This window comes from Mustela erminea, chromosome 19, assembly GCF_009829155.1.
Source record: "Mustela erminea isolate mMusErm1 chromosome 19, mMusErm1.Pri, whole genome shotgun sequence".
Classification (NCBI taxonomy): domain Eukaryota; kingdom Metazoa; phylum Chordata; class Mammalia; order Carnivora; family Mustelidae; genus Mustela; species Mustela erminea.
Genome location: NC_045632.1, coordinates 1958945 through 1975218, shown reverse-complemented (window position 1 = coordinate 1975218; position 16274 = coordinate 1958945). Strand labels below are relative to the sequence as shown.

General features: G+C 59.6%; 2 protein-coding genes across 2 annotated transcripts; both read right to left on the bottom strand.

Annotated features, from left to right (window-relative positions):
• Positions 1-790: 790 nt before the first annotated feature.
• APOE (apolipoprotein E) lies at positions 791-3455 on the bottom strand. The gene is made up of 4 exons (XM_032326281.1): positions 3354-3455; positions 2588-2638; positions 1950-2154; positions 791-1635 (listed from the first exon to the last, which is right to left on the bottom strand). Exons 2-4 carry the CDS (start codon positions 2628-2630, stop codon positions 915-917), a joined length of 969 nt encoding a protein of 322 aa, XP_032182172.1. The 5' UTR covers positions 2631-2638; positions 3354-3455; the 3' UTR covers positions 791-914.
• A 1841-nt stretch (positions 3456-5296) lies between these two features.
• On the bottom strand, positions 5297-15585 carry TOMM40 (translocase of outer mitochondrial membrane 40). Its single transcript, XM_032326280.1, has 10 exons — positions 15474-15585; positions 15097-15376; positions 14262-14329; positions 13712-13804; positions 12801-12902; positions 12611-12716; positions 7300-7422; positions 7110-7186; positions 6880-6982; positions 5297-5965 (listed from the first exon to the last, which is right to left on the bottom strand). The coding sequence occupies exons 2-10, from the start codon at positions 15368-15370 to the stop codon at positions 5826-5828; spliced, it is 1086 nt and encodes a 361-aa protein (XP_032182171.1). The 5' UTR covers positions 15371-15376; positions 15474-15585; the 3' UTR covers positions 5297-5825.
• Positions 15586-16274: the final 689 nt, after the last annotated feature.

The following is a 16274-nucleotide window of genomic DNA, read 5'->3' as shown; positions in this document are numbered from 1 at the left end:
GGGGCCCAGTACTTACTGCTGCAGTGTCAACCAACTGACTCCTAACAGCGGACCCTACCTGGGGGGTGGTGCAGTGCAGCCCCTCATGGGGGGTGGGGGGGGGGGTGGGCAGCCACCTTTTCTCCAGCCAGGATCCAGCACCCAGTAGGCTTGTTGTATAGACATCAGCCACCCAGCTGGAAGGCAGAGGGAAGGAGGATGAGGGGGCAAGGGGCAGGGAAACACACTTCTGAAGACGACACCTGTAAACCCAGACAGAAGGTGAAAGCCAGAGAGGACCCAAGTAGACAGAGGGTGGAGGACAAACCCAGATAGGGGGAGAAGGGAAGCAAGAAACGGGCAAACCCAGGGGCTGTGAAAAACAGAGAGAGTGAGTTCAAAGAGGTCAGGGATGGGGGGTGGGGGAAACAGGAAGCCAGAAAAATGAAGCCTCAGCCAGAGTAGGCCCGGCAGCCAGGAGAGGTAAGGAGGCAGAATCAGGTTAAGACGGGAGCCACAATAGGGGTTTAAAACTGACAGCAGTGGCTTTGGGGTCCCAGCTCCACCGAGGAGGTATTCCGAAGCTGAGCAAGCCCACCCCCAATCCCCGTAGTCAGGGGTGACCACCGTTCTACCCTAGGGATGGATCTGGTCTCGAACCACGTCTGAGTAAAAAAGGGAGACTCTGAAAGGGACAGAAGGGAGCCAACGGACAGCAGAGGGGAGAGGACAGAACTGCGCGGCCAGCGTGCGGCGGAAAGAGAAACCGAGGCGCCAAGTAGGGAGAAATCACACACGGACGTCCAGCAGGTGCGGTGGGGCTTGGTCAATCTTTATTAAGCGAGGGCCCTCCACAAGGACAGTCAGGGCGGGGCCAGGGGAGCAGGGGGTGCGGGCAGGGGCGGAGCGCACCGCGCGGCGCGGGCGGGGCCCACTCATTGTGTCTCCACCGGCGCTGCGGTGGTGGGGCTGGTGCCTAGGGCCGCCTGCACCTTCTCCACCAGCCCCGCCCACTGGCGCTGCATGTCTTCCACCAGGGGCTCGAACCAGCTCTTGAGGCGGGCCTGGAAGGCCTCGGCCTGCTGGCGCATCTGGTTGGCCTGCTCCTCCATCTTGGCCCGCACCTCCTCCATCTGCTCGCGCACCTCCTCCAAGTGGCTGCGGGCGCGGCTGCCCACCTCTTCCAGCCGCCCGCGCAGCTGCTGGCCCAGGGCGTCGGCACGCTCTCGCAGCGGCTGGGTGGCCAGGGCCCCCAGGTTGGCGTGCCGCGTGCGGGCCTGCTCCAGCAGCGGCCAGAGGCGCTCGCGGACGGTGCTCACGCTGCGCTCGGCGCCCTCGCGCACCCCGGCGCGGTACACGGCCAGGCGCTTCTGCAGGTCCTCGGCGTCCCGCAGCATCCTCTTGCGCAGCTTGCGCAAGTGGGAGGCGAAGCGCGCCCGCAGCTCCTCGGTGCTCTGGCCCAGCATGGCCTGCACCTCGCCGCGGTACTGCGTCAGGCGGTTGCGCACGTCCTCCATGTCTGAGCGCAGCCGCGCCTGCGCCGCCTGCAGCTCCTTAGCCACGCGGGCCTGTGTCTCCGAGGCCATGGGGCCCAGCTGCTCCTCCAGCTCCGCTCTGTAGGCTTTCACCTCTTTCATGGTTTCCTCCATCAGCACCCTGTGGGCCGAGAGGGCAGAAGCGAGTGTGTACGGAGGGTGGGAGAGAGAAGCAGGAAAACCCAGAAGGGGTGAGGGAGGGGAGGCAAGATGGGGACAGGGCCAGGGCAGAAGCAGAGATGAAAGGTGAGGGTGCGACAATGGGTGGCCAGAGGCAGGGAGGGTCCATCAAGCCAGAAGCTCGAAATGTAAAAGACGAAGCAAGACATGAGCAGAGATGCCAAAGAGTTGGTGGCAGGGACACAAAGAAACCCAGAGTGGAGACGGCCGGGGGTCCAGAAGGCACTGGCCTCTGGGAGTAGCAGGGGCACTCACGTCAGTTCCTGGGTGACCTGGTTGTTGAGGACGTCCTCCTGCACCTGGTCAGACAGTGTCTGCACCCAGCGTAGGTAATCCCAGAAGCGGGCCAGTGCTAGCTCCCAGGGCTGACCAGCCTGCCACCCGGCCTCAGGCTCCAGCTCCCGCTCCGGCTTCGGCTCCCCCTCCAGTGGGGACTCTGGCTCCACATCGGCCCAGCATCCTGCACAGAATCAAGTTCACAGCCATCACCCCCACCAGGCACAGAGTAGCTGGTACACAGCAGGTGCTCCATAAATGCTTCCCGGCTTCTTTAGAGCACTGGCAGGCAGGGAGCAGGCGGGGAGGGGTATATATTGAGGGTCTGTGCTGCTGCATGCAGGACCCATGCTGTGAAGAGAACTAGTCACAGTGGACACCAATCTGGAGCTGTCTGCCCGACAACAGTGCATTAGAACAGTTTTAAGGGTAGGAAAACTGAGGCCCAGAGAGAGTAAAAGAAGCCGCTCAGAGACAGTGGATGTGAAGCCTCGCACCTGGGCCTCCCTTCAAGACGACGACATACCAGCAGGAGGAGGGACCCAGGGATGAAAGGGGGGTACAGGTGTGCATGGGAGGGGCAAGGGCAGGGACTGGAGCAAGCCCCGCCCACATACCTGCCAGGAGCGTGACCACCAGCGCGGCCCACAGAACCTTCATCTTCCAGCCTGCGATGGGTCAGGTTGAGTGAGACACGTCAAACAGCAGCAAGCGGGGACCCCTCCCACCCGGAGCCCCATCCTCCCAATCACGCCCGTCGCCCCAGGATCTGCATCAGCCTAATCCAATCACAAACATTTACCAAACCGTCCCTCCATTGTTTATTTAACTCCCTCATTGTCTTGTCTTATCTCCCCATCCTCAGGTCGGCCTCCACCGCCCAAATTCCATCCTCTTGGTGGGTTCAAATTCCACTTACCCTGTCCCGTGTTCCCTGTGAGCCCCAACAGTGGCTTATAAATTCTGGCCTCACATTCCTCATTCTCCCTTCACAGCCTGAGCCCCAGCTTCACATCCAAACGTCACCTTCCCCCTACCGGCTAACTTAATTCTCATTGAAAAGTCCTCGCGAAAAGATGAGTGCTCTAGTTATCTGGCTGCCACCCCTGCCCCCGCATCTCCCAGTAATGGAGATCTGAGGGGGCATCCAGAAGTGTTCAATAAATGACACTGACCATTCGTGGACTCTTGATACGTTTTACCAGGTTCTGCTCCTCCCATCCAACCTTCTTCCAGCCAACACCCTGTGCCCCACTTCTTGCCTAGGTCCGACCCCGGCTTTCCTCCTCATTCCATGACCCTGGGGTAGGACCGTCCCCTGCCCCAGCCTGTCCCTCACACTAGCCCTGAGCAGATCTCTGTGTCCTCAACTCTGTTTCTCACCAGCTCCGGGGAACCTCCTCCTTCGCCTCTGCTTGGGCTGAGTAGGACTCACGGATTCCAGACTCGCCCAATTATACTGTTCCCCCTGCCCCGCCCACTCCTCTTGGGCGGCATCGAGCTGGGCCAGCCCCCAGTCACGAGGTGGGCTATACAGCCCCCCCCTTCACGCAGCAGGCAGGGGGAAGGAGGTGGGAGTTGGAGGCCGTGTGATGAACCCCCAACGGCTACCCGGAAGGGAGGTGACATTTTACCCAATAACTCAGGCACCTTCCTCCGTTCTGGGGGGCTAGGAACACCAGGGAAAGGAAGCGCCCATTCCCCTCCTTCCTCTTTTCCTGTGGATGGATAAATAAAATTTGGAATGGGGACTGGGGGCCCAAATCCTGGGTCAGAGGAAAAGAGAAGCCCGAGGGGCTTGGATTCCTGGGTTCTGAGGGGCGATGGCTAGAAGTCCAGACTCTTGGGACTTAGGGAGAAGGGCTCCAGAGGTCCAAACAGACGGGATGGGAGGGGTGGGGACTGTGTAAACCTGGGTTTTGGTCCTCGCTCTCTCTCTCTCTCTCTTTTTTTAAGATTTTTATTTATTTGACAGCCAGAGGGAATAGAAACAAGGGGAGTGGGAGAGGCAAAAGCAGGCTTCCCGCCGAGCAGGGAGCCCAATGAGGGGCTCGAGAATTCTGGGATCATGACCCGAACTGAAGGCAGAGGCTTCACAACTGACCCACCCTGGTGTCCCTCCTCCTTCCCTCTTTGGCTGTGACCTTGGGCATAGGTGAGCAGTTCTCTGAGCTCCCCTGCCCGTTTGCAGAATGAAGATCCCAGCCCTTCTCCCTAACCAACGTTGTAGATCCCGGCTTTGTGGACTGCGGACTCTGGAACGAAACAGTCTGGCCCTAAATCGGGGCTCTGCCAACTGCATGACCTTGGGCGAATGATCAAGGCTATCTGACCACCCTACTTCTTGGTCCAGAAGACCTAGGAAAACGGTCACACTTACACCACCATCCGGTGATGCAAGCTGCGTGCGTACAAAATCCCGAGAGCTGTTCCTGGCACAACCTGCTCTGATTGGCCCCAGGAGCACTGTCACCTTCCCAGCCACTGGGTCATCTTCCCAGGCAGCCTGGTGAGTCCCAGCTGTCCCACTGGGAAGCCTAGCTTCAGCTGAGACGGGGGTGTGTGGGGGGGCGCACACAGGAGAGGAGGGCCAGGCCTCATTACTGCTCTGCTGTGTCCCACGGGGTGGCTTCTCTGGGTCATCTCTGTTCAAGGGCCTCCCTCCCCAAACCTCATGCATGTGTGCGCATAGCCAAGCAAGGTTTCTGTTCCTGTCTGAAGTCAGGGGTGGGAGAGTTTACTGGAACGAACGCTGGGTGGACAAAACCCACACCTCTACCTCCCCCCCACCTATGTGAGCCAAGTAGTCTGTAGCCAGCCCAGGGTCAGACTCCAGCACCTCTCCTGAGGCCCAGAAGTCCAGAAGCCCTTTGCCCCCTCAGGCAGCGTTAACAGGCTCTGAGGTCTTTCCAGGTGCTGTGATCCTTGTGAGGCTTCTGAGGGCTCTGGCCTTCTGTCACAAAGAGGTCCTAATACATTGTCCTCTGCCTGTTTTGGAACCTGAAAAGCCCACGGGAGTCCCAGCTTGCACCCTGATTCCTGCGACGGACACATCACCCCTGCTCCTGTAGCTGGTGGGGGAGTCTTCTGACAGCCTCTCTGGCCTGGCCAAGCTGGGGTGTGACAAGACCCAGCCCTGCTGGTGAGGGAGGGCCTGTGATGTCCCAGCCAAAGTCACCCAAGTCACAGGGAGGATGTGTGAGCTCAGGCCAGGCTGGGCTTCCTGGCCCCGCCCTGCATCGCCCCCTGCTGGCCCCTGTGAGGTCCGTCTGCAGGGACTGGGGAAAAGGGGGGCTGACACACACAGAAAAACAGATGCCACCCAGTTCACTTTTTTCATGTATATTTTTTGTTGGTTTTTTTTTTTTTTTTCTGTAAAATGTCCCAGTTCTTCCATAACTTATAAACATGATTTATACTGAGGGATGGGTGGGAAAGTGGGCGGAGGCGGACTGACCGGGGATGGGGAAGCTCCTCTTCTTACTGCCCCCACAGGGCCAGGCCCAGGGCCCTTTGGGGGGACTGGGATGCCCCAACACCTCCCTGAGGTTGTCTGGCCGCCTCTGCCCCTGGTGCTCAGAATCCGGCATGCCCCTCGATTCCGGAATCCCCTCCAGGACTTCAGGCCCACTGGGCGCCCTGCCCCTAGTGCTCTGAATCCTGGAGCTCCCGTGGTTCCAGAATTCCCCCCCTCAGCTGCTGGGGTGATGGGCCCCCTCCTTTCCACTGCCCCCCTTGACCCCCGAGGAGGGAGGGAAGGGACGGGGAGGAGGGCTCAGGTCTCCCCTCCATGGCAGGGGGAGGGGGAGGTGGGATCTGAAGGCGGAAGGGTGGAAGGTGGGGGCCAGGAGGGGCTCAGCCGATGGTTAGACCAAAGCCGCACTGGAACTTGTTCTTTCGGTGATTCAGGAAGGCCCCGAGGGCCAACGTTAGGGGCAGGGGCGGGAGCTTCTTCTCCAATGTGGCGCCCACGACCCAGTTGCTGTCCACGGAACCTGCAGGGAGACAGCTGTGTTGCGAGCCAGCTTCCCGCCCCGTCCTTCTGGAGTCATGCTCCAGGCCACCTTGGATACCCACCAGCCAGACTACTGGCTTCTAAACCTCTGACCACACCTGGAAATCTCTTCCCGAACCCCAAGTTCTCTGGCCCTGAGAGCAACTGGCTTCGCCATCCTCCCTTCCCTAGCACGACGACTTCTCCTGCCCCGAAGCCCTCGGCCACACCACGGGCCCCTCCCATCCCGATCCTGACCACACCAGGTCTTCACTCTCTGGAAATGAGTCTGTCTCCCCCCAACCCGGAGCCTTGGTAGGATAGGGCCCGGCCTGGGCACACGGCAGGTGCTCAGCATCTGTGGAACAGACAACTCCCTAGGGGTCGTGCGCCAGACTCGGGTGTGGGGCCACGGGAGCAGAGGAGCAGCAGAGCTGAGACCCAAACCGAGCCTCCGACGCCAGGCTGACCACAGAGACAGGGATGGAGAGGTCGGGCGGCTTCCTGGGCCACCCTTCACACACCGCCAACCTGAGAACTGCTGAGGTCCAAGAAAGGCTCGGAACTTATCATCAGACTCAGAGCTGGCCTGGCGGGGGGGCTGTGATGGTGCACTGGGGGAGCTCGTCTCTACTCTGGGCAGAGGCATGGGGGTGGCCTGAGGGCCCCCTGAGCTGCCTCCCACTTGTAAGAAAACGAAAAGGAGGAGCAAGTGTGGGGCCGGAGAGGGTTAGTGGCCGGGCGAGGAGTGGATGTGGTGGTTGCCAAGCCCAGGGCCAGGCACCCGCCTTCTCAACAAGCGTCCCCCCAGAAGGGGCGGCATGCACCCCTCCACCACCTGCTTAGGCCTACAGGCACACTCTGGCCCGAATCACCTGACGCCTTGTTTCCAAGCGGGGAAACCAAGGCCTGTACCTTTGAAGAGGAGGTTGGCCTTGGGCAGGTCCAGCTGGTATCCGAAGGAGACGCTGGTGTCCTGCATCCTTGTGCTGGCCTCGAACTCCACACCCACCTGCAGCTGGAGGGGCCATGGTGACGCACAATAGTCAGCTTCCCAGGCCGGACCCCCGGGGTCATGCCGGGTGGGGGGGGATGGAGGGTCCTGACTGCCCATGCCCTCCCCACGGAGCCCCGACCAGGCTCACCTGGTCACTGGCTTTGTGGTAGTAGGTGGCATGCATGCCCGCCTGGCCCAGGGTTACCGTCGCCAACCAGTTGTTCACTGTGACAGAGCAGGCGGAAGGGAGGGGACGGGTGCAGGTGACCAAGGGGGCTCGGGGCACGTGGAAGCCAGGACCCCGGCCCCCGGCCCCGCCCCCCGGCCCCCAGGCTCACATGTGTACTTCCCAGCTAGAGACATGACAGTGCCTTCCTCCCCTGGCCGCCGGTGGTAGACGAGCTCCCCACCCAGGGCCAGACACGGCGTGATGCTCTGGAGGTAGTGGGCCACGAGGATTCCTGCAGGTGAGATGGGGGCGGGAGGGGGCGTCACATCAGCTTGTGGTCAGGTTCTGTGGAGCCAGACTCCGGCTCCAGGCAGCCCTCCAGGTGTGTCCCTGCTGGGGGCTCAGGGCCTACCCCTTGGGCCTCCCAGGCCCCACGAGGCGGGCATTCATTTGGCACCATCTGCAGAGGCTAAGAGAGCGAGTCCCTGACCCACTGTCACAAGATTATGCCAGGGGCAGAATCTGGGCTTCTTCACCCTCTGCCACTGGGGAGAGGCTGGAGGGCAGGGCTGTGATAAGCACACCTCCGGGGGCCAGACAGCCTGGGTTCCAAACACAGCCCCACCACTGATGGATGGAGTAACAGCAGGCCACTGGGGTCACTTCTCTGTGAACGGGACTACCTCCCGAGATGGCACTGGGGTCTCACAGAGTGCCTAAGGAGCAGGGCAGTGTCCGACGCTCGGGATCGCTAGAACTGGCCATGCTGAGGCCTACAGCTGGCACCCCCCGCCTCCTGGCAGCGGGGACAGCTCCGAGGCCTCCTGGGAGTGGCTAACAAGTGACTGCCCACTGCTGGACTGGAGTCCTGGAGCCAGGGTCTGACACTTTCATGCCTAGAATCTCCGCAGCCCCGGAGAGTAGACACCACGAATGCGAGCTATAGGAGAACTGGGAGGGAGAGAGTCCGAGACGCAGAGGGAGTGATGATGAAGGAAAAAATGAGGGAATTATGTAGAGAGGTGGAAACAGAATCAGAAAGGGAGGGAGAGAAGGCTGGAAGATTCCCAGGGGAAACTAAGAGGACATAGCTGGGCTGAGGTCACGAGCCAGCAAGGAAGGGGACAGAGAAAAAGGGAAGACAGGGCAGGGACACAGAGGAACAGGGGAAGAGCTGAGAGCAGAGGCTTGACGGGCAAGGGGAGAGCCAGGACACTGGGACAGGGACAGGGACAGGACAGAGCAGGAACGGGTGCACAGGGTCAGAGGCCTCTCCCATTCCAGATGGAGGCTGCCATCGGGCTGGGGAGGCTGAGGGTTCATGGTCATGGGTCTGGTGCTATGTCTTCTGGGGAAGGTGTGGTCAGGAGCCCCCTTTGGGCTTCTGCGAGCCTTGCTGTGCATTCCCTCCCCACAAGGGCAGGAGACTGGGGTCAGCCCATCCAGCCAGCAGCGAGGCCACTCTTGGCATGCCCTGAGCTGGGCCTGTCCCCTCATTCAGTGCAGGAGAAACATGGCCCCTAAGGGAAGAGGAACTGTCTGTGCTCCCAGAGAGACTGGGACTTCAACTCAGGGCCCCCACCTCTCAGCTCTGGCACCTACTGGGACTTAGAGTTGGGGGACCCCCGAACCTCCCTCCGATCTCCTGGTCTGCCTCGCTCTCTCCATGCTATCACGTCTGCAACACAGAGGGATCCTATTCATACACAGGCCTCACATCCTGTTCTCCTCCTGCTCAGAATCTGCCATGGCTCCCCTTGCCCAGGAGACCCAGCTGCAGGGTCCTGCATGGCTAGGCCCCAGCTTCAAACCCGAGCCCCTTTCTCTTTCCAAGACACAGCCAGCCATGTCCCCCTGGGCAGCGCGAACACAAGGAGCTCCCTCTTCCCTGTGCACGTGCTGTTCCTCCCGCCCAGCATGTCCTCTCCCCTGCTCAATCCAGCCAACTACGTATTCACACCTCAGTGTTTCCTGGATTTGGCCACTTCTCTCCAGCATGCCCCTGGTAGGAGCTGTGGTCACCATGGGACCAGGGCAGTCATCCCCCCCACCCTGAACTCCCTGCATTCACCTTCCCCCTGCCCTGCAACTGGCAGGGATACAGAGGCCACTGAGAGTCTGAAAACTGGGGTCAGAACATGCTCTCCACTGCCTGTCCCTCTCCCGCTCCCCATGGAACCTGGCTTGTTTCCCCAGTTCACCCCCTTCTCCCTGCTCCCCAAGCCCATTCCCTGTGCCCCTCCCCCTGGGGGCTGCCCTGCTTGTAGCTCCTCACAATTCTCCCTCCTTCCTGTACCCGAGGTCCCTGAACCCAGTGGTCCCTCCCACTTGTATCCACACCCAGTCGTCCTGGTTGTCCCTGCCTCCCCCCGAGGCCCTGGGGGCTCCCCGAGAGGGCCTGCACTTCTCAAGTGGGGGCCATTCTGCGGCGTGGGGAGTAGCCGTGAAGGACCTCACAAGTCTGAAACCCTGCTCAGTGGGAAGCCTGCTTTTCCCTCTCTCTCTGCTCCTCCCCTTAATTCTCTCTCTCAAGCAAATAAATAAATAAAATTTAAGAAAAGCTAGAATAAAATGCGCCCTCCCAAGAGGGCTGTCTCAAGTCACTGGCTGGGCGCACGCTAGCTTCTCAGGAGGTGCCCGAGGCCACAGTGGGGGAACCGAGAAGGAATACAGGCCCTTGGGTTAGGCCATGATTCGAAGTCCAGCTTCTGGGTTTCCTGCTGTGTGAACCCGAGTGCCTGACTCCACCCTGGGCCTCTTTTTCTTCACCTGTGAAATGGGTGACAGGAAAAGGGACAGCCCCTGCCCGCTGTAGGACACGGCGCTCCAACACAGGGAGAACCCCAACTGTGCACACGGCCTTACGCTGAGGGCTGAAGACAGATTCTCCCACTCCGGTCTTGTGCCAGAGGGGTCTCCGTTTTTGTGCCCCTGTGACAGATGATGTTATCAGTCTCATCAGAGAAAACAAAAAGAGCTTAAGAGATGAAAAATGCCCTCAGTGGCCATGGGCTCCGGGGAAGAGGGACCCCGAGGCCAGTGCTGGGAAGCAGGGGATGATGCCGGCGAGTGCACGTGGGGGTAGGGGTGCCCAGGGCCAGAGAAAAGCCCGGATTCCGGAGTCTAACCTGCTGCGCGTCCTTGGGAAGCGTGTCCCCTCTTTGGGTCTCAGCAGGAGGAGGGCGATGGCAGCACCTACCTCACAGGGCTGTTGACAGAATCCAACAAGCCGTTCTCCTCACTGCTCTACTCCCAGTGCCTAGAATGGCTGAAGGAAAGGACGCGCATCACACGCCTAGGGCCCTGACCGCGGGCAGGAAGCAACACACGGGATGTGCCGCTACCACCACTCGCTCTCTCGTCCGTGATTTTCTCAGTGCCTGCTCTGTTCCTGGCACAGTTCCAGGCACTCGACGCATGGTGGCAAGTGAGACAAGCAAGTTCCTGTCCCAGAAGGGCTGCCACCCTAGTGTGGGAGGCAGGTGATCAGAACAGGACATCCCTGGGAGGGGGAAGCACTGCGAAGCCCCAGTGGGGTGTGGGGCGACGGGAGACGATGCGATGCAGACCGTGCATTGCTTTCCTCGTGGAAGAAGTGAGCTGTGTCCTCTGTGAGGGTGAGCTGTGTCCTGAAACTACTCACTCAGCCACGTCAAGACCAGAGAGAAGAGCTCCAAGCAGCAGGGACCACATGGAGATAGGTCATGGGGGAGAAAGCAAGCAGCGGTTCCAGAAAGCCTCAGGAAAGCTCATGTGGCCCAGCTGCAGGGGGCACGTGAGCAGAAAAGGTGGGTGACGATGTCAGGTTGGCAGGGACAGAACACGTTTCTTCCTGAGGTTCCTCATGCCCCCGCGGGACCTGTGGGCGCAGCCTCCCCTGCGACGCCCTGCATGCCCAGCTTCCTCCAGCCCCTGGATTCGGCGGGATGGCCCTTCCCTCTGTCCTCACCCCTTCTGGCTGCTGCCCTCCTCCCTGCCAAGGTAGCCCCTTCTCTTCCTTGGGGTGGAGGGCTCAGAGTCCACACTGCCCGAGGATCCTTAGCCTCCAGCAGGCAGAACCGAGGGCTCTCCCTGGGATTCAAGCTTCCTGCCTTCACAAAGCCACTGAGTGCCCAAGACCTGGCCCTCCAAGGCTGAGCAAATGGCAGCAGGACAGACGTGAACACAGGAACCCACACTCCCATCCTTCCCATCGTTCAAGCCCGGACCTGCGGGGTCATCCCGACTCCTCTCATTCACCTCCCACACCCAATCACCAGCCAACCCCATGGGCTCCGCTTTCAAAGTGGATGGGCCTGACCACTCCTCACCCCTCCACTGACCCCAAGATAGAGCCCCTCACAGTTTGCTCTCTACGGGGTAGCACGGTGGGTCCCGTTAGAAGCCAAGTCAGCTCCTGTCCCTCTCACGCTCACAATCCTCCATGTGGCTCCTGACTCATTCAGAGTCAAGGGTCAAGCCCTACAGAGCCTCAGCTGATTTGGGCCTTTCACCCCTGTGACTTCCAACTCTCCCTCTCTGCCAACCCCCTTCTGGCAATCCAATCAAGGGCCCTGCCTCAGGGCCTTTGCACTGGCTGCTGTGCTGGGCTGAAGAGCTCTTTCCCCACAAACCTGCTTGGCACCTGCCCTCAACTCTTTGATCTTTTATCAGATATCACCTATGCAGGGAGGCTTTCTCTGAGGAACCCACACACCCCTCCCAAAGCCCTCAACTTTCTAAGCCCCCATAACCGGACATCCTTTTTTAAAATGCTTGTGTCCAGGTGCTCTGGAATGGAAGTGCCCAGAGAACAAGCTGAATGCTCCTTGGTTTCCCTCCCCTCGCCCTTGGTGCGTGGAATGTACAAAATGCACGCCCCAGCAACTCTCATGCTGAATGTCGAGAAATCAAAGACAAACAGCCAGAGACCCCCCCCAAAAAAAACCCCAAAAAAAGGGGAACCAAGAAGAGACTAGACGGACAGGCGCAAGTCAGGCGGTCCCTGTCTACGCCAACCCAAACAGGAACTTTCCTTGTCAGCTTCTGTCTTGGATCCGACTACCTGCCCGAACTGCACGTGGACCCCCCCCCCACCCAACCCCAGGGATCCTTGCACCAAAAGCACCCCAGAGCCCCACAAGTAACAGAAGCAGCCCACACTCCCCTGGGACCCGTTACGGGCCCCCTACCCCCTGAAGTCTGTTACACGAAAGAACGTAACCTCTTCAACAGCCTAGTGAGATAGCCCAACGTCACATACAAGGAAACTAAGGGCCCCAGGGGGCAAGGGCACTAGCATACAGCTGCCATGAAGCCAGGGGCTAGGCTGGCTTTGAAATTGACTTGCTTGGTCCCCGTGCTATCCTGCCTGGTGTTTTAAAATCACTCCTGCCCCTGACCATTTCTAGACAGTAGAAAACGAGTTCTGGAGCAGGGAATGGATTCGCCGGGAAAGCTGCGACTGAGACCGGACTCCCTCCATGCCCCGTGCCTCTTACCTGAACCCACCAGGACGTCTGGGTTCCCCAGAGTGACGGCTGCTGTGAAGTCAGAACCCCGGTACTCCCCGTCCACCTGCCAGTTCACGAACTTTGACTGCTGGGTCTGTAGGGGGCGGGGAAGGAGAGTGTAGAGGGTTGCTGGGTGCTCGGGGAGGCGCGGGGAGCAGCTAACTTGGCTCCCACTCACCTGGATGGCCATCTTGGACCGGAGGCCAGGGCCCAGCTGGTGAATGACCTGAGCGTTGAGGCTGCCACTGTTGTCCATGTCACCCACCAGCACGGGGAATGCCTGTGTCAGAGGCAAGGTCAGAAGTCAAAGGCCTAGCTATTGTGTGGTGAGCCTAGGTGAGAAGCCTAGCCTCAGAAAACATCGGACTAAGGTCCCCTCCTCCAGGAAGCCCTCCCTGATCACCTAGGCTGAGTCAGGTGCCTCTCTGGGCTCCCCCCGACCCCACGCATTTCAGTCCTGGTTACCCTGGACTGTCACTCTCTGGGGACAGGTCTGTTCCCTTTCTTTACAAGACTGTGAACCCCAGGGCCGTTTCAGCCACTGCTCTGTCCCCACACTGCCCAGCACAGGGCTGGGCACAGAATGGAGTACAGTGAAGGTTTGTGAAATAAACGAATTTACTGAATGGCAATAGTTGGTATAAGCAGAGATCTAATTCAGTCCCGCCTCCTTCCACGCCTCTGGTTTCACCTGCATTCCCTAACTCAGCCTCTGCATGGCAGCCTGAGGGATGGTCCTAGCGCATAAATCTGGTCATGCCTGTCCCCATCCAAATGTTTCCATGGCTCTCTACTGCCCCCTAGAGAAAGTCCAAATGCCCTGTTTGGTATTCAAAGCCCTGCATGATGTACAGTTCAGTTCTGCTTACTCTGGGTCATCCCTGTCTGGTGACCCCCAGCTCTGACCCAGCACAGGGTTGGGCAGAGAACGACGCTTCAGGATGAAAGAGTGACCATGCTCCAAAGCATTTTAGAGAAACAGTCCCCACTTCCCAACACCCCTAGCAACTCAACCTTTTCTCTGCCTGGTGCTTGGCTACATATTGGTTAGAAGATGATAAAATGAACAAATGTCAAAAGGAACCTCACCTCTGTGGGACTCAGCTGCTTTGTTCCCACGTACGTGACCCCGAAGTGGTAGTTGGACTCCCCAATTGTGCTGAGGGCTACTGTGTGGTTCACCTGGGAGAGGAGGGAAGGCTGTGGGGAGGAGTCTGTGGGCCACCCCCCAATAAACCCAGCTGAACCTGCCCCCAGCAAAGCTCCTTTCCAGCCTGGGATGGGGATACTTGCCAACCTGGCTTCCCCACCATGAAGAAAGACAGGCAGCTCTGGGTAGGGCAGGGGGCAAAGAATGAGAGGTTCAGCCTGACTAGATTAGACACTAGAAGAAAAGATAAGCTGGAGACAAGGCTACCTACCCGTACTTCACTCCTGCCTGGTGGAGGGGCATCCCTGGGTTCTGGGTCCTAAATACTTCCACTGGACCCAATGAGCAGTCAGACTGGCATTGTGTCTCTGAGTCTTTTCAGGTGCCAAAGAGCCTAGCCCTTTAAAGGGGATTGAGGGGGTTGTACGTGTAGGTGCAGGGAGATGGCTAGGATGACCTCTGGAGAGTACGGGCACCTGGAAGGCTCACCTGGAAATGGTTACTCAACCCTTTGTTGACTGTGAGCTTGACACCTTCCATCTGAATGGGAAATAGTTCTGAAGAAGAGAAATGCTGTCACCCTCCATATACACCCCAAGGCAAACACGCCAACTCTCACCCCTTCCTTCCCTACCATCCCAGCTGTCCTCCTTCCAGGGACCCACAAGCAAAACATCCCACAAAGCACCTCAACCAATAAAGAGACGGTCTAAGCTAATACTCAGGACCAGGACCAGGGCCTTTCTTTGCCTGCATCCAAATCCCAGTGCCACTGCTTACTACCCATGTGATCCAAGGCAAGTCACTTTAACTCTCTGTGTTAAACTTGTCTCCTGTAAGATGTCATGTGTAAACTCACCACATGGAAACATTACAAGGATGTCATGAGTTAACATATACTGAATGCCAGAACACTCCTCTGAAAGTCACCTCTACTTCTGCTATCATAACTGTCCAAGATCCAGAAGTCTTGGGTTCACCCCCCTCACCCCGGCCCCGGCTCTGGACCCTTGCTGACACTGTGACCTTGGGTCTCAGTTTCCTTCCCGATCACATAAGAAGGCTGGCTTGGCTGATCCCCGGGGTTCCCTGAAATCCCTAGGGCTTTGCTCGGCAGCTCTGGCACTCCATCCTGAGGTTCCACCATCCGGTCCCATCGTTCTACGTCCCAAGTCCAACGTTCCACCATTCGATCCTAACGTCAACGCCTAACGCTCTGTTACATGTTTCCAATGGTCCGCGCCAATTCCCAAGGTCCTCTAAGGGCTCCCCCTCCCCCCGAGATCCGGGCCCTCACACCCCCGCCAGGTCTGTCGCCCCTCACCCTTGCACTTCCGGTGGCACTCCTCGAACGTGCCGGGGTTGGGCAGGCAGCCGCAGGCCCCATCGTCCGCGGTCCCTGCGGCGCTGCCGGCCGCAGCACCAGCGGTCCGTTCCGAACCTCGACCCGCGCCAGCCCCAGCACCCAGACCGCCGCCGAGCGGCGGCAGCGTGAAGCCGGGAGGAGAGGGCGGAGGCGGCGGCAGTCCCACGAGGGCGGGCGCGGGAGGCGGCGGCGGCCCTGCGGGCGGCGAGCTAGCGGCCAAGACGTTCCCCATGGTCGCCTGCAAGGGGGAAAGGTCAGAGGGCGAAGGTCAGGGCTCGCGCGCTCCGGTTGCAGTCCCAGCCAAACCCCGCTCAGCTCCGGGTCCCGGTTCTCACTGGCGGCAGCGCCTGCACCCGGCCTGGGCTCCGCTCCCACCCCGTGCGCCACGCGCAACCGAACCCGCTGCCGCCGCCGCCGCCACCGTCGCCCCACCCCGCCTAACCCATTGGTTCGGCCCGCTCTGGGATCCGCCCACTAGCTTCAAGGCTTGGCCTTGCAATTGGAGTCATGGCTGGGAGTCCCACCCTACCTCTTTGGGACCTCCTTTTCTATTGGCTCCCACTCACAGGCCGGTCGAGGCACACTTTTCCGCCTTTCCAATTGGTCCGCAGAGACCGCATCTATTGGCTCGCAACGCCGCGGGTTCCAGTGTTCGCCCGCCATTGGTCTGCGCTGCGCACTTTGAAACGCCCACTGAGTCGTCGCCTCCGCCCCTTTCTAGAGGGCGTCCCTTCTTTCGACTCCACCCCGCGGCGAAATCGCCACTGTAATTGGTCATCTTGGATCCTTGAAGCATTCTGATTGGCTCTGTCAGGCACAGGAGGCCGATCCTGGTGACGTAATCGGTCTCGTACGTTCATTGGCTAACAAGCCAGGGTCGAGGGACACGGGTAAAGATGCGTTGCGCGGCAGAGGCTGCTAGGCAGCAAGGTCAGGCCCCTCGTCCCACCAGGCACCGCGGCAGAGGGGCAGGCCCCTAGTCCAGAGCAGGCGACCGAAAACCGGAAGTGCTGGACCTTCCCACAGTGCCTCGGGAGAATTCTAACCGGTTACGTGAACCCTGTCCTGCTTCTTCTTACCCACAATGCCCCTTAGCTATTTAACGCGACAGTTGTCGTAGACCCACCCCTTCTGTT

Excerpts from the sequence above, each read along its gene's own strand:
- APOE (XM_032326281.1), bottom strand. The coding sequence starts at position 2,630 with ATGAAGGTTCTGTGGGCCGCGCTGGTGGTCACGCTCCTGGCAG. Across the intron at positions 2,155-2,587 it reads GGTGGTCACGCTCCTGGCAG|GATGCTGGGCCGATGTGGAG; the intron begins GTATGTGGGCGG and ends GATTCTGTGCAG. Across the intron at positions 1,636-1,949 it reads CAGGTCACCCAGGAACTGAC|GGTGCTGATGGAGGAAACCA; the intron begins GTGAGTGCCCCT and ends CTCGGCCCACAG.
- TOMM40 (XM_032326280.1), bottom strand. The coding sequence starts at position 15,370 with ATGGGGAACGTCTTGGCCGCTAGCTCGCCGCCCGCAGGGCCGCCGCCG. Across the intron at positions 14,330-15,096 it reads GTGCCACCGGAAGTGCAAGG|AACTATTTCCCATTCAGATG; the intron begins GTGAGGGGCGAC and ends TCTCTTCTTCAG. Across the intron at positions 12,717-12,800 it reads GGTCCAAGATGGCCATCCAG|ACCCAGCAGTCAAAGTTCGT; the intron begins GTGAGTGGGAGC and ends CGCCCCCTACAG.